General features: G+C 36.7%; 1 protein-coding gene and 1 pseudogene across 1 annotated transcript in view; one reads left to right on the forward strand and one right to left on the reverse strand.

Annotated features, from left to right (window-relative positions):
• Positions 1-21090, reverse strand: part of CCDC191 (coiled-coil domain containing 191) — a 77305-nt gene that overhangs the window by 12896 nt on the left and 43319 nt on the right. The window contains exons 9-13 of the mRNA XM_039843049.1: positions 18301-18550; positions 14212-14648; positions 13313-13425; positions 11259-11341; positions 10419-10520 (exon numbers count right to left, since the gene is read on the reverse strand). Of these exons, the coding sequence (XP_039698983.1) occupies positions 10419-10520; positions 11259-11341; positions 13313-13425; positions 14212-14648; positions 18301-18550 (985 nt within the window). The remainder of the gene's footprint in view (positions 1-10418; positions 10521-11258; positions 11342-13312; positions 13426-14211; positions 14649-18300; positions 18551-21090) is intronic.
• On the forward strand, positions 20800-20918 carry LOC120586922 (uncharacterized; annotated as a pseudogene).

Genomic DNA, 21090 nt, shown 5'->3' on the forward strand with positions numbered 1-21090 from the left:
TCAATGAAAGAAATTGAAGAAGTCGCAAATAAATGGAAAGATATTCTATGCTCATGGATTGACAGAATTAATATTGTTAAAATGTCCATACTACCCAAAACAATCTACAGATTTGTTCTAATTCTTATCAAAATTCCAATGATATTTTTCACAGAAATAGAAAAAAAACAATCATAAAATTCATATGGAACCATGAAAGACCCTGAATAGCTAAAGCTATTTTGAGAAAGAAGAATGGAGCTGGAGGCATCACATTTCCTGATTTCAAACTATATCACAAAGCTATAGTAATCTAAACAGTATAATACTGGCATAAAAACACATAATGAAACAAGATAGAGTGCCCAGAAATAAATACATGCATATATGGTCTACTAATTTTCAACAAAAGAGCTAAGGATATACAAATGGGAGAAGGGTAGTTTCTTCAATAAATGGTGCTGGAAAACTGGAAAGCCACATATAAAAAAATGAAATGAACCCCTATCTTACACCACACACAAAAATCAACTCAAAATGGAATAAAGATTTGAATGTAAGACTTGTATGTATATCAAATCATCACGTTTTACCTGAAACTGTAAAATTCCTAGAAGAAAACACAGGAGGTAAGCTCCTTGGCACTGGTCTTGATTTTTTTCTATTTGACATCAAAAGCAAAGGCAACAAAAAAGCGAAACTAAACAAGTAGGACTATATCAAACTAAAAAGCTTCTGCACAGGAAAAGAAAACCATCAGCAAAATGAAAAAGCAACCTATGGAAAGGGAGAAAATATTTGCAAACCACGTATCCGAAAAAGCATTAATATCCAAAATATACAGGGAACTCATACAACTCAACAGCAACTAACAAATAACCCATTTAAAAATGTGTAAGGACCTGACTATTCATTCTTCCAAAGCAGCCATACAAATGACCAACAGGTACATGAAAAGGTGCTCAACATCACTAATCATCAGGGAAATGCAAATCAATGCCAGAATGAGCTATCACCCCACACCTGTTAGGATGGGTATCAAAAAGACGAGATAAATGCTGGTGAGGATGTGGAGCAAAGGGAATCCTTGTACACTGTCAGCGGGAACACAAACTGGTACAGCCACTATGGAAAACAGTATGGAGGTTCCTCAAGAAATTAAAAATGGAACAACCATTTGATCAAGCAATCCCACTTCTTTTATATATATATATATATATAAAACAAAATCACTATTTCAAAGAGATATCTGTATTCCCATGTTTATTGCAGCATTATTTACAACAGCCAAGGTACTGAAAAAAACCTAAGTATCCACTGATGGATAAATGGATAAAGAAAATGTGATACACACACACACAAATGAAATATTAGCCCTTAAAAAAAAGGAAATCTTGCCATTTTTTGACAGTATGGATGAAACTTGAGGGCATTATGCTAAATAAAATAAGCCAGACATAGGAAAACAAATACTGTGTGGTGTCACTTTTATGTGGAATCTTAAAAAAATAAAAGTTGAACTCAGAGAAACAGAGAGTAGAATGATGGTTATCAGGTGCTGAAGAATGGGAAGAATAGGGAAAGCCTGGAAAGAGGGTACAAACTTTCAGTTATAAGATGAATAAGGTCTGTGGATCTAATGTATAATGTGGTGACTATAGTTGATAAAACTGTATTGTATATTTGAAATTTACTGAGAGGAGAACTTGTGTTCTCTCTTTCCCTCTCTCTCATACACATTAAATGTGTGAGGGTGGATGTGTTAACTACAATGATAGGAATCCTTTCACAATGTGTATGTATATCAAATCATCACGTTTTACATTTTAAGTATCTTACAATTTTGTCAATTATACCTCGGTAAAGCTCAAAAAAAGTAAAAATGCCATGACCCCAAAATTAATGAATTCATTTCAACAAATAGCAAATTAATTTAATTTGAACATGTAACCATCAAATAGTGTGTTAATCATGGTAACAGAACTCTGGAGCATTAAAAAAAGGAAACTATTCTGCCGATAGGGTGAGGAATCGTGGGTCATGAGTCCTACAAGAGTCAGGGCTCTGCATATTCTTAGATTTATTTAGTATTGACCATAAAAATGATTTACATCTTACCCAGTTACTAAAGAGTAAAACATCCAGTTAGGAGAGCAATCAGTAGTTTTCCCTCATTATTATGGAAAACCTAGTAATAAAACCCTGTCATTCAGATTATGGGGTAGAGATTTATATATAAATAACTCTATTCAAATTTAAAGATACTCCATTAAAAGTCTAGAAGAATATTCTTAAACTGAGCTGTATTTTAAGTGATGAACAGAAAGAAGTCCAGAGAAAAGTTGAAAGTATTTGATCATCATGAAACAGTACACCCTCCTCTAGGAGGAGAAAGATCAACCCCCTCTGTGACACACAGAAAAGATCTCACCAAACCCCACGAAGAACTGTATTCCTAAGGGGCTGCCTGAAAAGGTGACAGAAACTTAATGGTTTACTATACAGATATTGTGATTTATTTTATTTCTTTTTCGCTGTTCAATGAAAATAGGCTGTAATAAAAGTGAGAGAAAAAAACTCCCCCAAAATGGTGACTGGTAGCAAGTGACACCCATTATTAAAGTCCTAAGAGCAAAAGCAAAGACTTCAAACTGCCTTCACAGTAGTTGTCATCTATATAGTATAAATACAAAAACATTTCGGCTTCTTTTTTTCTTTATTTCCCACAATTTCACTTCAGGAAAAGGGTTGTGGTGAATGGGATGATTCTGACAAGATACTTAATTGCGTGAGCCTTCTGTGAGAAAAAAAGAGGACAGCAAGCACTGAAACATTTCTAATATAAAAGGCAGATTTGCTCTGATCTTCCAATCCTAACTACCTGTTTCTGTACAAATTCCTCAAGATGAAATGTCCATATTCACATGCACACCTAAATTGTGTCTATCTTCCTAGAATTACAACTCTATGGTTGGTGTTGTGGACGCCAAAAAAAACCCATTTTTGCATGGACTGTGGGAGAAAAACTGACTTTTTAAAAAATACTTTTCCTTGAAAAAATAGAAAGAAAAATATTTAGTAAACTAGAGGTCTGCTTGAAATACATTTTGTATTCTCACACAGCAATTTAAATGTGTATTTCCTCCTTTGATTAAGGATTCTTCAATAGAGTTGGTTGTATTTTACTAACATTACTGTATTTTCCATTTCCTTGTATGCAAAATGTCTATAATAACACCTGCACTCAAGATTTGCTGAGTGGATTGCATGATATGATGCCGTCTGCTTTGAGATAGCACTTATATTAGTGATCTACATAGCTGGGGTTTCATAGAGTATAGTTCGCTAAGGCTAAAAAAAAGGGATACAAAATCAGGGTAGCTTTCTGATTTAAATTACTCAACAAATGACATGCAAAAAATAAGACTCATTTGAAAAAAAAATATATAGATATATATCTCCACTATTGCTGCTTTGAGAGAAAGACCAAGAATTTCAGCAAGAATGAAGAAGAGCATAGGGCAGTTGACATCATCCTCAAACTCTCTGCCTTCCATCCATTACAAGTGCTTCATTGTGCTCTGAAACATAGTCCTGCTAATGCAGTCTTGTAATTTATACCCCTTGCTCTCTTGTATCACAAATTTCTTCCCTGCTACTGGATCAAGCCCATCAATATGCAAGTATGTGTTGGTATCTCCCATCTTTAAAAAACAAAATAAACCGCCCTCCCCCCCAAAAAAACCAATCACCAAAGGAAAAAAACATCCTTCTTTGAATCCATGTGACCCCCATTATACTCATGGTATTGACTTTCTCACCTTCTACTCTCTCCTCAACTCACTGAGAAGCAAACTCCCTTCCGAGCACTCCACTGAAAATACTCTTGTCTAGGTCATGAATTATCTCTATGTTGCCAAATCAAAGAGTCGCTTGCCTGTCCTCTTAACTGAACTCAGGAGCATTTAGCCCAATTAACCACCATTGCCCACTTCCAGAAATACTTTTTCCTCTGTTTGTCAACAAACAACTCTCCTGATTCTCTTTCTACTTTACTAGATCCTCATTCTCCAAGTAATTATTCATATATCCTAAGACTTGGTCCTGGACACTCATATTTCTTCTTTATTCATACAATCTCCTAAGTTGATTTCATTCAGTTCCAGAGCAGTAAAAACAGTGACATGTTTTTGACTCCTGGTTTCCTTACTACAATTTTGATATCCAGACTTATATATTCAACTGCCTATTTGACATGTTCATTTGGAAGTCTAATAAGCATCTCACGTTTAACGTGCCCCTCGTAGACCTTGCAGAGGCCTCCTCAGCATCCAGCAGATCAAATATCATCTCCTCAGAGAAGCTCTTCCCATCTTGCTTCTCCCTTTATACCTTTCACCCCCTGCTTCTTCAATTGTTATCTTATCTAGTACATGTTTGCCCCAGCTAGCATATTTGAGGGCAGGGCTGTTGTCTACTCTACTGTTTTTTTCTAACATCTACAACAATGCCTAGTACATAGTAGATGCTCTAGAGCAGAGGTCCCCAACCCCTAGTACCTGTCCATGGCCTGTTAGGAACTGGCCTACAGAGCAGGAGGTGAGCGGCTGGTAAGCAAGTAAAACTTCATCTGTATTTGCAGCTGTTCCCCAGTGATAGCATCACTGCCTCAGCTCCACCTCAGATCTTTGGGCATTAGATTCTTGTAGGAGGATCGGTCCCTGGTGCCAAAAAGGTTGGGGACCACTGCTCTACATACACTTGTTAAATGAACAAATATGCTTGTTAATCAATTATGGAGGACTTCAAATCTTACCTGGTCTTTTCAGATAAATTTGTCTTTTCGACCACAAACTTCATCAACTATCTATCAATCAAAAGCATATTTATATAGCCATAAAAGTCACTGTCTGATAAGTATTGCTAGAAAATAAGCTTTTAATAAAAAGAGAGCAATGGGATGTCAAGAGTTTAGCTTTTTATTTTCAAAAAGTCCCTGTGTGAGACCTGTTGACTGGTCATCTCACTGCTACACCTAACACTAAGGGACACTATGCCACCACTTGGACCATCACTGACCATGCTGTCCCAGATGGCACTTCCTGCCATGGCTACAGTGGCCCCCTCTCTGAAGAATGCAGTACATCTAGGTCCAGGGGAATTGCAGGTAACAAGGACCTTTCACAGGGGGCAGCTATGTCTAGACCCTGAACCACTTCTTCCTGAATATGGAGGGCAAATTTGTCATGGGCTTTTCCCTGAGGAATTCTTCCAGTTCCTTTATCCTAAAATTGGTATTACAGGACTTGTATTTTCTGATTGCCCTAGAGACCTTCTCTACCATTTCAACAATAGGGTTGCTCATCTATGTAATTAGAAAATATGGTACTACTATTGAACCATTTGCTAATAAACTTGAGCAAAAAAGTGCCCAACTAGAATAGGTGAAGTAAGTTTCCATTAAACACATGCAGGATGTGAATGACTCAAAGAAGTTACAACAGGCACTAGTTTAGAAATGTCATTATCTTTTTGATGTCCAGAGGAATAACACTTCTATGGCCTTGGAGGTTGCTTATTGGGAATGACTCTATAAAGTATGCAAGGAGATAAAGAATTGACTGTGCAGAATATGATGTGTCAAAAGGAATTAAGAACAGGTAGGTGATAAACTGGGTGCAGAAACATACTGCTTCACATCATCTTTGTCAGAAGAAAAGGAGACAATTGCAAGTGCATTTTAGATCTAAAGCTGCTACCAAAGAAAGCTCAAATGCACCAATCTGTAAATGCATCTATTTCAATTTTGATGGTTACAAACAGTTGATTTGCTAAATGGAGATTAGTCTGTGTAACAAAATCTTTTTGTCTATTGTTGTGGACTAAAGTTACATTTTACTTTCCTAAAAGAGAAAGATTTGGGTTTGGTATAGTGACAGAAATAAAACAACTTATTGGCCAGTAATGTATTTATCATCCTTCTTGATCTGCATAAACTGTGTGCATCTAGCAAGAAAAAAGCTGGGTAGACAGCAAATTAATGACTTTTTTTTTTTAACCAATCAGAGAATTGAAGCCATCAAAAATCTGGAGAGACAGGCACCTTTAGGGAGACACAGGACCTAAGCATTTGCTTATCTGAGGCAGAAACTACCATATACCTTATAAGCCAGTAGGACAATTAAACTAGAAATTTTGGAGAAATTGCTGGAGGCCAAGGGTGGTCCAGCATGAGAAAGATGAAGCTTCTGGAGATCACAGTCATAAGGATGTTCCTCCCTTTTTGCAGGCTTTTGTTTAGGGAACTCCACCAGGCTCTCACAGAGAGGATTGGGGAGAGTCTAGATAAAGTTTCCGCTATGGTTCTGGCTCAGGGAGAGGAATAGCAACCACTACAAAATCTTCCCAGACCATTCTCCCTTAGGAAACGAAAGACTTCGTCTGCAAATGGCACAACCTGAGGGCTAATGCAGGGAATGCCACTGCAGCTGAGGTAGGGGAACTGTGTCCAGACCAGCCTCCCATCTCACCTAAGAGGAAGGGAAACTTCACAGAGGGAAGGGCTTTGAGGTCAGACTGAGGCAGTAGATACTGAAAGCAGGAAACAGAGGGGCAGAGAAAAGCTCTATCCTTAGGGTAGGAGAGGAAATTCTCCTGAATGCTCGATATTATATACACTCCAAAGAGTGTGACTAAATTAGAACATTAGAGAATGCTCCTCCTTGTCCACACTCTACCAGCACACTAACAAACCACCAGTTATAATAATGGAGTATCTTGCAGCTGAGAGAGCTGCAAGAGACAGGTTCTCTCTGGGGAACAACAAAAAGGGAAGACCTAAGGCCAAAAGAGAAGACAAAAACAAAGTCACTAGAGGAAATTGAAGTCTGTGGTGCCCATAGCAACAATAAACCTTAGAATTGGTAACTGCAGCATTAACAAACTTCAAACATAGCCCAACTCCTGGCTAGATTAACACAAATATCCACACTAAAGGCCTTTTCATCTCAGTTTCTATTGCCCTGTAAAATAGGTCTGGCTTGCAAAAAAAAAAAAAAAAAAAAAAAAAAATATATATATATATATATATATATATATGTACACACACACATCCATACACATACACACATAATATATATATACACACACACGACATACCAAAAGACAAGACAAAAAGACAAATAAACAATCTGAAAAGATAACGAAATCATTAAAACAAGACTCAGCTATGACAGAGATGGTGGAAATATTAGAGAGAGAATTTTAAATAGCTAATGATAACATTAAAGGCTCTAATGGAGAAGGTAGTCATCATTTCAGATCAGGGAGGTAATTTTAGCAGAGACATGGATAAAGAGTCAAATGACAATGACAGAAATCAAAAACATGCTACCAAAAATAAAGAGGGTCTTCAATGGGCTTATTGCTAGATGTGACACAGTTGAGGAAAGAATCAGGGACTCTGAAGTTAGGACAACAGAAATTACACAAACTGAAACGCAAAAATAAAAAAGAGTGAAAAACACAATAGAGCATCCAAGAGCTGAGGGACTATATCAAATGATGTAACATGAGCATAACTACAATCCCAGAAGGAGAAGAAAAAGGAAGAGGTGGGTGAAATATTTGAAGAAATAATGGGTAAACATATTCCAAAATTACTGACCACATACCTAAGAAACTTAGACATCATCAGGCAGGGAAAAACCAACCAACCAACCAACCACATCTAGACATGTCATATTCAAACTGCTAAAAGCTAAGATAGAAAAAAATCTTAAAGACAGGTCGGGGAATGAAAACCATCTTACCCACTATTATGGACTGAAAGTTTTGTGTCCCACCAGATTGATATGTTGAAGCCTTAACCCTCCAGTGTGATTGTATTTGGACACAGGGCCTCAAAAGAAGTAATTAAAGTAAAATGAAGTCCTAAGGGTGGGATTAATGATAGAGATACCACGTTTTCTTTCTTTCCATCTGCGTGCATGCACTGAGGAAAGGCCATGGGAGGACCCAGTGAGAAGGTGGCCATCTATAAGCCAGGAAGAGAACTCTCACCAGAAACCAACCATGCTGGTACTCTGATCTCAGATGTACAGCCTCCAGAACTGTGAGAAAATTAATTTCTGTTACTTAAGCCACCTACTCTGTGGTATTTTGTTATGGCAGCCAAAGCAGACTAAGACACCTACAAAGGAACAAAGTTAAGAGTTAAAGCAAATTTCTTGTCAGAAACCAGGCAAGCAAGGAGATAACAAAGTGACATCTTTAAAGAGTTTTTAAAAAAATTCTGTCAACCCAGACTTCTATATCCAAAAGAAAATCCTCTACCAACAGACTCACCCTACAAAAAGATGTTAAAAGAAGTTCTTCAGGCAAAAGAAATAAGATATAGGTTAAAACTCAGATCTACACAAAGGAATAGAGCATAAGAAGTGGAAGCCCTAAAGGTGAAATATATTCTTCGACTTATTTTTAACTACATTAAAATATAACTGTTTAAAGCAATAAATACCCAATGCCTTGTTATGTGTAAAATACATATCATATATCTATATGTCAAAGACATGAAATATATGACGATAATGGTGAGAGATTAAATCTTTCCCCGAAGATTTAGAACAAGGCAAGGATGTCTTCTCTCATTACTCCTATTCAACCTTGCACTGTAAGTCCTAGCTAGTGCAATAAGGCAAGAAAAATAAAAGGCATACAGATTGGAAAGGAAAAAATAAAACTGCCTTTGTTAGCAGACAACATGGTTGTCTACATAGAAAGTTCCAAAGAATCTACGAAAAAACCCCCTAGAACTAATAAATGAGTTTGCAAGGTTGTAGGATACAAAGTCAACATACAAAAATAGTGTTCATACATACTAGCAATGAATAAATGGAATCTGAAATTTTAAAAAGACATCATTTACAATAGTACCAAAAAAGTACTTAGGTAACTTAGATAGGTATAAATCTAACAAAATATATGTAAGATCTGTGGAAAGCTATACAACATTCATGAAACAAGTCAAAGATCTAAAGATCTAAACATCACGTTTGTAGATTTAAGTCTCAATATCTATTCTTCCAATTTGATCTATAATTCAAAATGATCCCAATCAAAATCTCAGCAAGCTTTTTTATACATATCAACAAGATTAGGCTCAAATTTATCTAGAATAGCCAAAACATTGTGAAAAAGAATAGGTGGAAGATTTCACATTTACTAAATTCAAGATTTACTACAAAGCTACAGAAATCAAAGACAGTATGGTACTGTTAACGTTATACATATAAAGATCAATAGAACAGAACAGCGAAACCAGAAATAGACCCATACAAATATAGTCAACTGATTTTTGACAAAGGTATAAAGGTAATTCAAAACAAACTTATATTTCAGAAATCACTAGAACTACATGGAACACATTTGGAAAAGGCTACTTTAGAACCCCTCATATCATTTTTAAGGGGTAGTTTCTAAAGATTTCTTAGGCTGATTTAGCAAAAGATGAATTATATATACCTTTTGCTCCATGGACAAGATGACCTGTTCTGTGGATACCAGTCAGCCTCTTTCCCCAGCCATTCCTACCACTGCCCAATGGGCTCATAAAGAAAGTAGCTACAGTAGCAGGGATGGAGGTTCTGCAAGGGCTCAGCAATAAGGACTTCCACTCACGAAGGCCGAATGGCTATGGCTACTGCTGAGTGCCCAAACTTCTAGCAGCAGAGAGTAACAATGAGTCTCCACTATGACACCATTTTCTGGGTTGACCAGCCAGCTCTCAGATGGCAGGTTGATTATAATAGACTCTTTTCATCATAGAAGGGGCAATGTTTTGTTCTTACCGAAATAGACACTTAGTCTAGATATGGATTTACCTTTCCTGCATACAATGCTTCTGCCCAAACTACCATCCATGGACTTCCAGACCATCCGTGGACTTACAGAATACCTTATCCACCATCATGGTGTTTCACACAGCATTGCTTCTGGTCACAGAACTCACTTTACAACAAAACAAGTACAGCAATGGGCTTATACACATGGAACTTACTGGTCTTACCATGTCCTCCACCATCCTGAAGCAGCTGGCTTGACAGAATGATGGCATGGCCTTTTGAAGACTCAGTTGCAGTGCTAGCTGGGTGGCAATACCTTGCAGGTCTAGGGTAAGGAAACAGACTCAGAGTCTCTAAAGAGGGACCTAATCTAACCTCGGGTGGAGAAGAGGGTAGGGCAAGGCAGGAAAGGCTCATCTGGAAGAAGTCATATTAAGCTAAGATCTAAACAATGAGTAGGTTTTCACTAAGTAGAGAAAAAGGTGGAAGTGAGAAGGTTGTTCTAGATGGAAGTTCTGGGGTGGGGAAGGTGCATAGGGCCACAGCATTATACATAACAGGCTTCAAAAGACAGGCGACTGACCAGATACTACTAACCATTTTCTTCAGTCTCTTCTCTTCTCGTTTTTTCTCAAGTTGAGCCTCCTTCTCCTCTGCCTCCCTCTTCTGATGCTCCTCCTCTTGGGCCTTTAACTGGGCCTGACCAAAATTAGAATTCATAAAAATCAGAACCCTCAATTTGTATGGAACTAAAATCTTTTAAGTTGAGGTTGAAGAAAGTCAAATATCTACCAACCATCACTCTGGAAGAAGCCTGCACTTTGTGATAAAAGTAGAAAACCTGACCAACACAAGGTCAGTTGTGTAATTTCAAAGTTTCTCCAAAGAGTTCTTTTCTACTTGGGAAGGTGAGACTAAGCATGAATAAGGCTATTAACTTTTAATCATAAAATGATAACTTTTTAGTTCTCATTTTCATCTGTGAAATACTAAGTCCAAACTATATAATGTGAAAAAAATTTTTCATTAATTTCACCAAAAAACCCCCCAAAACTGTCTACTTTTTCTTAGTAGGTACAAAATTTACTTCTGACAGATCAAGTCAAGACTTTGAAAAATAAGAACTACCTAACTTTGCAAACTCATCAGGTCAGGCATCTATCTATAACACATTAGTCTTGGTTAAGTGTAAGTCTTCCAATTTGCTAGTTCCCATCAACATTTGTAACATTTCCTACCTGTTATATGAATGCTGTTGATGTTTTTCCCTTTATTTTCCTAAAATTGTCACAGAGTTCAGGCCAGTGGGCAAAAAGTCATTTCCAAAGTGGTACAACTCTATTGTCTCAGTAGGCTTAAACGAGCTAGATTTAATTTTTTATTGAAGACCTATACAAATCCTTTTTCTTGCCTCAGTTTGCATTCTTGATTTATTACCAATTTCTCCTCTTCTTGTTTCTTCTTCCTCTCTGCCAAGATCCGCCTCCGTTCAGCTCGCTGAACTGCTCTCTCTTCCATGGCTAGAAAACAGTAACAGAGTTCTAATATCAAAAATATGAAGAACACTGCAAAACAAATATTTCCATTTTAGAGTAAAATTTGGTGTTAAAATTTTATTTTAAGTTGAGTGTTCATAATCTCAGAAATATATATGTATAAAATTTATATTAAAATACAAATATATAAATTGTAGGTATGTGTGTGTATACATATATCTTCTGTAGGTTAAAGACCTATAATCCCATCCTCAGCAATGAACAATTTGCAGATTTTTGTTTTTGTTTACATTTCTGTTAGAATAACTGTTTACTAATTTAAATAAGATAATGTGCCTTGATGATACTTGAAGTATGTGAAACCCAGAAACTAGATTTTTAATTTGATAATTCTTTTAATGAATGTAGAAAACTTTAATTATTTCTAACAAATACTTTGAGAATAGAATTATTCCTCAAATCCCATTGAGTCTTCTAATTTTTCCTAAGTCACTGTACATATGCCTGTACATGTTAACAACAACAAAACAACAACAAACTAAAGTTTAGGGTTATGATCAATACATTTTAATTGAGTTTTAAGGCCTGATATCCAGATGGGCAGGAAATGAAATTGCACTACACAGTTGGAGAACTGGCATCTGAATGAATTCAAGTGTCAGACTCCTGTTCTTGACAGTCTATTAAATATCAATCCAAAAGAAGCAAATGTGCAAGATGGTCTGATAATAAGACTCTGTCATCAGTTAGGACTTTCATAGGAAGAGGAGCATGGGTGGGAGCAGTATCAAGTTCTGCTCACCTAAGTCAGCCAATGGTTACTTTTGGTTCCTCATGCCATGCTATAGAGGAAGAAAATTTAAGTCCAAGTTTTAAGAATTAATAAACAAAAAACTTGCCAGGCTATTTCTTACAGATATTAAGTGTCTGCTTTGCTGGGAAAAGAATAGTGGGAGTGCCACAGATGGTGGAAGTGAGACTGTCTCTAAGGAGACAGAAATAGATTGGAGGATTAAAGTGCTTCTTTAAAGAGAGAGAGGGCAGAGTCTGTGGTAATATGTGCTTTCTCCATCTTTTCTGTAGCTAGTTATTAAAGACTACTTGAAAAGTAGCCTGGGGCACTAAATATGCTAACTCTTTGATCAAATAATAATAATAGAATAATCACACTAAAAAGGGCATTTCTTGGTCATCTTCAATGGTGAACAAAGATGGCATAAACTATTGTCCCAGCAAAGTCAATGCAAAGACTGCTAATTTCTTCATTAATGGGAATGGACTTTAGGCGCAATGTCCTTCAGATGATATCATTTCTTGCTAGGGCAGTAATCTTGCCATAAGTGAAAAATCAGATTTACAAACCACAGTATTATTGTCAATGTGCCTACTACCATATACAAATATATGAATAGTGACTATATAGTAAAAACAATTAGCGGATTCATTAGGTGGCTTCTAAGGAATACTCATATATTCTTTGGTTTAAATAACAATTTCTATGTACATCAAATATCTTATTAAATTAAAATGTGTGGTTTATAGATTTTATTACTAAAAGCCTATCATCAAGGCACAACTCATTATAAAATGATGGAATAACTTGATGTGAATTGGTCAATATTTTAACGTTAATAAAGTATAATGATAGGTGATCTTTATTCTTAGCAGCTACAGTTTCCTCATTTGTGTATTTGTCCCTTTTTTTTTTTTAATAACAATACGAATCTCAAATTATAGGAAAATGATACACCTTTCAGCAATGGTGTTCCCCCCCGCCCCCTCCACATTGGCTTGAAAGGCCGAAAAGTTTGGTAGAAGAGGCAAGGAAAATAGTGGGGCTCTCTGGTGTATTCTGCTTCCCACATGTCTTATCCATCTTAAACTGACCACGTTCTGCCAAGCCTCAAAACCAAGAGTTGCCAGAATTCAGTCCAATCACATTCTACTCCAAGAGGGAAGATAACCACCACCAAAGCCCCACGAAGACAGCCCTGCCTTTTAGTATGGGATGGGGTGCCATCAGCTGCCTTGGGTTCCTTCTGGGTCCAGAAAGAGAATTTCGAGAGCCACTTCTACTACCTTCAGTCAGAGGAGAAGCAACAGGCAAACTGAGGGGGAAAAAAGAGAATTCAGACCGATAACCAGCTTTGTTCAAAACCACTGTACCTGAGGAACTCAAAGCATTTTAAAAACTTGAATCAATCCTTACTCTGAGATAACTATAAATTATTATACCCACTAGATAAATTGGTGTAATGAGGCATGGAAATTTGAGTGATTAGCCTGAGTCTACAGTGTGAGCCTGGCGCTCTGACTCCCATCCCAGTGCTTCAAATAAATAGGTATCAACCACTTCTTATCTTACCATTTATCACACATATTGAGTATGTCTCAAGCATGTCTGAAACTATCTTAAATAGCTTTTGAGAAATTGGGGCTCTTATTCCAGGCTCAAAGATTTTCTTTACCCAAAACAGCTACAAATTTAAGCTAGATAATTGGCCGACCCCAGGGATTGCTCCATTTGGACCTGATATTGTCTGACTTGGATTCTCAGCACTAAACATAAGCAGAAACCCATAAATCAGGTTACGAGCAAGGAAGCGTTTTTCTCTTTTACCAGTATAATAACAGCTCCTCAGACAAAGGCAGTTGCAATACAAATGCTAACTGTATAAGTGGATCCTATAGGCAGCCACTTGCTTTAAATACCTATTTGTACCTGTCATGTGCCAATCACAATGCACAGGGCTTCTTTACTTTGAGAGTGCATAGTAAGAGAAAAGGGGAGATCATAGAGTCTGGAAGCTGGGCAAAGTTCAGGAGCCCCTCTACTACAAAGTGAAAACCCTCAAATAATGAGTCAAAAGACTGTTCTGATACAACGGACATACTTTGGAAGCACCTGGCAGGTTTTTTTTGGTTCTTCTTCGTTGGGGTTTGACAGCGGGCGGCTCTTTGCATTTGTGACTACTGTAGCATGCTCCGCTGCCCACTGAGCCTTCGCCAGCCTCTGGCTTTCCTTCAGCTCCAGAATTGTTTTCTTCTGTTCCTGAAGTTTCTTCTTTTGCTTCTGAATCAGCTGTTGCTGGAGGACATGGCGGTTGTGGAAATGACCCATGCAAATGGGTTCTGCTTTCTGAATGCTAGTTCTGAGCTTCTCATTGCTGCTAGGCTGTTGGGAGGGCTCGACATCCAAGGTCTTGTGCAGTTTATTGTCAGATGTGTTCAGAGGGACATTCTGGAGGGGAACCTGTAAGATGTTCTTTGCTGGTCTATCTTGGTGCGAGCTGGGCATACAATCATTGCTCCCTGGGGGTATGGCAGTCACCTGAGAGAGAAGATGTTATAGCTCAGCTATTTAAAGGATCGTGCTGATGAGATCTGACTTCATCTAGTCGGCACTGCTCTGTTTAATAGCACATCTTCTCTGCACCTAGGCCAGAGTTGCCCTGTGCTGCTGGCCTGGCATCTCAGAGACTACCAGCCTTCGCTCTGTGAGCCACTCTTAGAATGGGTACAGCTACTCACCATGAAAACTGGGTGAAAGAATGGCTACAACTGTATGAACCATTGACATGGGCCAGGACATTTGTAATGAGAAAAATGTGCTCTTATAAATTTCTAATTTGGATAGTTTATTTGTGAATTAGGCAAGATTACTCTAGATATATATTACAGGAATTTTAATTTGCACAAATTGATTGAATTTTGCAGAAAATTGAAAATTTTGTTGCAAAGGATATATTCTTTCTCAAGAATGCTTGAAAATTAAGGAATATCCCAACAAATCAGTAACAGCTCTTTAATAATAGCTTTTTCAATGCCTCTCTTACCACTAAGTTAATCATAGGGTATTTATTTATTTCAAGATTAAAGCCTGGATTATAAAGTTGTCTCCAGTTATTCCCAAACAATCTATTGTGGAAATACTGGCAAACCCAGGATTACTGAACAAATAACTGTATTATGTAAGTATAATGTTACCTAATAATACTTTGTATTAGTATATGGCTTACTAGTTTTCAAAGCTTTATCATTTAAATCTCATTTAACAGACTGAGGTATCATACTCCATTACAAGTTCTGTTATACAGAGAGGAAGGAAGCACAATTTTTAATCAGAAAATTTTATTCTGGCCAAAATATTGTCATAGTGAAAATGTTTCTTCTTTTCACTTAGAATGGTTTGATTCTAAGGTCTAACCAGTTTTTGATTCTGCTTTCTGCAGTGATGTAAGGAGAAAAATACTGTGAACTATCTTATATCTTAGAAGCTTCTAGCTCTAAAAGGGTGTACACTAAGGTACTCAAAGATATTTTCTATGATGATACAAATATTTTTTATAGATTCACCTGAAGTGAAAGATGTGATATATGGAAACTCAGACATGTTAAATACTTTAAAAAATAATCTATTTCAGAAATGTCAGTGGACATTTATTTATGAGAACATCTGCTTAAGTAATTTAGTATCAAGCAGGGTATATGTTTTAGGCCCTTTTAAACTTTGCAGTAATGATACCTTATTAACCCAGCAGGACTAAAAGCCTTCAGTACAGCAACAAGATTTCTTTTGGATCATGGTAACTTTTTAAGGTGAAAATAAGAAAATGAAAGAGAAGCTTACTGGTACAGGTTGTACTTAATAGAACAGAACTGAACAGTCTGGCTTAAGTAGAGAAAATTACCTATTAGCTAAATAATAATTCTGAAAAATTTCAAGGTATAATATATGTTTGTGGTACATGAGTTCGAATGATTGTATAATTAATAAGCATCTAACTAGAGATTTTATATTTTCATTTGTTCATGTTACACTCTAAACTCTGGAAAAGATGATAGTTTATACAGTAACCTACAGTCTATTATAGCCCTTTATTTTCATTTGTTCTATTTTTTATAATATTACCCTTTCTTGATAAATTCTTTTGTTCTTGATTTTAGAGATATGGAGATCTTTTTTCTTGAGTCTAAATTATGCATACATATTGAGTAATTTTTCTGTTTTACGCAGGTAAAAACAATACTTTCTGTTGACTTTTTTTAAATTTAAAGATAATAACAGTGGAAATTTGTAGGGTAAAATGTCCTACACAGCTATTTCCTATGATAGAAGATTTTCCTGGGTCTCAATCGAAACAAAATTATATAACTGACATAAAAGTAGATAAAATGCCTAAGGGAAGGGACCAAGATGTTACATAAGTCCCAATAAGCATCCTCATGATGCCCCTTTTCTGAGAGACTAAGCTTAAATTAAGACCAGCCTCCTTGTTATCAGTAATCAGGATAAAGAACAAGCCTGGGGACCCAAGCCTGTGGCGCCCAAACTAATTTCACAGATCTGAGTTGAGTACTGAACAGTGTTATGTAGAGGATGGAGGGGGCCTGGGGTGCAGGCGATGGGGCAGAGAACCTTCTCTGGAAGGCTTTTCAAACACAAGTGCAATTATGAAAGAAAAAACTGATAGCACTGACTTTGCAAAAACTTAATATGTATAGTACCAAAACCATCAATAAACCAAAAAGACAAATTACAAAATGAAAAAAAAAATTATAAAATATAAAATAGTAAAAGCATCAGTGTCTTAAAAATATAAAGAGCTCCTATAAATAACAGGATACATAATCAAGAAGAAAATGGAAAAAAGGCATAAAGAGACAAGTCACTATGCATCTTTCTATATCCATTCTCGCATACTACATATATATGCAAATGACTAATATAAAAAATGTTTAACCTCACTAGTAATCCAAAAAAAAAAAAAAAAAAAAAGGAAATGTTGAAGCAATAATAAGATGAAAATATTTTACCTGTTAACTTGGCAAAAATGAAAAATATGTTATTAGGCAGGAAAACACACTTGTTTGGTGCAATATCACTGGAAGGGCAATTTGGTAATAGCCTTTACAATGTGCATTCTATTTTTAGGTATTTATCCAAAATAAAACATTATGGATGTGTGCAGAGATTTACCCACAAAGATGCTGACTGAAGCTTTGTTTGCAATAGTGGCAAACTAGAAACAATTTAAATATCCAGCAATAGAGAAGGAGATAAACTGATTCTAGCTTATGGTTCACAATAGAATATCATGCAGCCATTATAACATGATGACACAGCATGGTAGTCCTTAATCAGGGGGTATTCATCAGGTTCACCTGCAGAACTTTAAAAAAATACAGGTACCCCACTCACTTGAAATTCATAGTGATCTGATTCTGTAGGATATTCTCAGTTGAGAACTACTGTTGAAGAAGTAGACTTACTGACAAAAAATCCTCATACAGTGAAGATAAAAAGAAACTTTTTAGAAAATAGAATAATTATATTATTATTAAGAAAGAAAACACATGGCCTTCCTTTCTCTGTGTTAAGGCAGACTAATGTCCTCAATGACTCAAAGAAAAATTTAAAGCTAAATATTAAAGAGAAGAATGTATACATGCCTGAATAGAGAATAGACTAGATGGCTATACCTCAATATGTGGTGGTTATCTCTAGATGACAGAATTACTATTTTACTTTTTTCTCTGTCATTTTATCATACCAAATTGCTACAATTAATATATATGATTTTTCTCACTAGAAAAATAAAAACTTAAACATTTCCTTCTTATAAGTCACAAGCATATTTAGAAATGTCTGATGATCAAATAAGAGTTCAAGAGTTGTAAACAATGCTTTATATATCTGTTCCTGAGGGAGTCTTTCTCTTAGTAGTTTTAAATTCCCTCACTTATGTCCCTACTAAGTTTCAGCTACATCAAAGTTTACGTGATTATAAAAAGAAGATTCGGTTCAGGAAAATAAACATTGACTGAAAGATAAACTTTGTGCATTGTAGCAGCTTCCACCTTTTAGATAGCCTAGGCAAGGCAATCTGACAAGGGCTAACATACTCTAAGCTATCCAAGTGCAGAGCTCAAATGCAAGTGGTTAATAAGTAGGAAGACCAAGCAAAGAAAACACAATGTACCTCTCCATTTCTTATAGGTGGATCCACCATGGCTGTTGCCTCCTCAAGTAGACTGACACCTGATGATCTGTTTGCACGGAGTCTGCCTAGTGATGCTGCCTTCAAAAACTCATTCATTTTCCTCCGTGTTTCCTCCTTTGTTAGAGCCAGCTCTCTCTTTAGGATGTCTGCACGATAACAATGCTGCCATTCTGTAAAGTGATGCCGGAGAACTTGTTTCCGGTTATACTCAGCGGCCAGTTGTTGTTTTCTAAGCAAAAAAAAATTTCCATTAAAAAATGAATCAATTCAGTAAACTCTGACATTACTTATAGTAATATTTTTTTTTTTTTTTGAAAATGTTTCCTTGGGCAAGGGGAACAAGAAAAAATAAACAAATGGGATTATATTAAACTAAAAAAGATTTTGCTCAGCAAAGGAAACAATCAACAAAACAAAAAGACAACCTACTGAATGGGAGAAGATATTTGCCAATGATATCTGAAAAGGGGTTAAAATCTAAAATATATAAGGAATTCATACAACTTAATACCAAAAAGACAAACAATCCAAAAAAACGAATGGACAGGGGACCTGAACAGACATGAAAAGATGCTCGATGTCACTAATTATCAGAGAAATGCAAACTGCAAATTCAAACCACAATGAGGTATCACCTCACATTTGTCAGAATGGCTATCATCAATAAATCAACAAACAAGTATTGCCGAGGATGTGGAGAAAAGGGAACCTTGGTGCACTGTTGGTGGGATTGTAAATTGGTGCAGCCACTATGGAAAACAGTATGGAGGTTCCGCAATAAATTAAAAATTGAACTACTATATGACCCAGCAATCCTACTTATGGGTATTTATCCAAAAAAATTCAAAACACTAATTCAAAAAGACATATGCATCCATATATTCATTGCAGCATTATTTACAATAGCCCAGATATGGAAGCAACCTAAGTGTCCATCGATAGATGATTAGATTAAGAAGATGTGATACATATATAAAAGGGAATATTACTCAGCCATAAGCAAGAGAGAAATCCTACCATTTGTGACAACATGGATGGTCCTAGCAGATATTATGTTAATGAATTAAGTCAGAAATAGAAGGGCAAATACTAGATCTTTGGAAACATGGAGGAGTGAGAAATATCCTCAGATCTCTCCCCTTGAAATAACAATAAGCTAAACATCTAAAACTCAACAAAAAACATCCAAACTGCACACCAGCATGTGTAAGCATGAGATCAGTGCATAAGAGCTCTCACAGGTCAGAATCCCAGGTGTTGGGAGAAATAAAGAAGCTGCCTCTTGCAGCCACTGGAGCTACCTGCAGGAGGAGGGGGAGAGGAGAAGGAGTGGCGAGTTCCCTGACCAGCCCTGCCTAGGAAAGCTGTGAACTCCCTGTGGCCAGCAGCAAGGCCCAGTCATCAGGGCAGAAGGCAGAGAAGCAAGGACGGCAGAAAAACAACAGTTGATTTTTACCGGCCGTGGTTGCAAAACTGAGGCTGAACCATGGCCTCCAACCCCCAACCCAAAGGGCCCCTTACCCCATACTCTCTGAGACTAAACACTGCAAAGCCCCAGGAGAATCCGAGCAAACGCTACTGAAACTGTCGCTAACACTGACAGGGACTGAAACTGAGGGTAGCGAGCGTGATTAAATATCTATAAGAAAATAAAAAGACATTTTTAAGGCTTTATATAAAGCAGGGATCCAAGAGGCTTAGACCTCACCTATTGGAAACCAAAAGAAACGTGCCTTCTTTGCAGCAAGCTAAAGAGAGATCTTTATATAATAAATCTTCTTTCTGGAAAAAAGTAGAATACATTACCATTAATGCCTAGGCGGAGAAAGAGTCCATTAAACACCATGAACAACCAAGGTGACAAGGTATCTCAGAAAGAAAGAAAAAATCTTCAGAAAATAAGCTTACAGACATAGAAATATGCAACTTAAATGACAGAGAATTCAGGATGGTACTTCTGAAAAAACTCAGTGAGTTCTGAAACGAGTCATATCAACAATTTCAGGAATTGAAAAACCACCTACATGAGCAGAGCAAGGAGAATGAAACCCTCAACAAGAACAGAATAGATCTGGAGATAAAAAAAACACACTGCAAGAGCTGAAAAATAAAATTAAAGCTTGGGAAATACAGTCGACCAAATGGAGGAAAGGATCAGTGATATAGAAGACAGAAATCTAGAAATAAATCAGAAGGAAGAAGAGAGAAATCAAAGAATAAAAAATAATGAAAGAGAAGTTCAAAAACTAGCTGATACCATCAGGAGAGAAAACATAAGAATAATGGGCATTATTGAAGGCAAGGAAAAAGAGCAGGGATTAGAAAGCATTTTCAGACAAATAGCGGGAGAGAATTTCTTAATTCTAAGGAATGAGCTGGAGCCTGGATTTCAGGAAGTCAAGAGAACACTCAATTATCTCAACCCCAAAAGGCCTTCACCAAGACACATTCTATTAAAATTATCAAAAATCAACAACAGTCTACGGCCATGCCACCCTGAACATGCCTGATCCTGTCTGATCTCGGAAGCTAAGCAGGGTCGGGACTGGTTAGTACTTGGATGGGAGACCACATAGGACTACCAGGTGCTGTAGGCATTAAAAAAAAAATCAATGACAAAGACAGAATTCTCAGGGCAGACAGGGAGGAGAAAACAGTAACTTATAAAGGAAAACCCATTAGATTACCCTCGGACTTAGCGCAAACCTTATAAGCCAGAAAGGAATGGAATCAAATATTTAAACTATTAAGTGAAAGGAACTACCAGCC

The sequence above is a fragment of the Pteropus medius genome, unplaced genomic scaffold, assembly GCF_902729225.1.
Source record: "Pteropus medius unplaced genomic scaffold, Ma_sr-lr_union100, whole genome shotgun sequence".
Lineage (NCBI taxonomy): Eukaryota > Metazoa > Chordata > Mammalia > Chiroptera > Pteropodidae > Pteropus > Pteropus medius.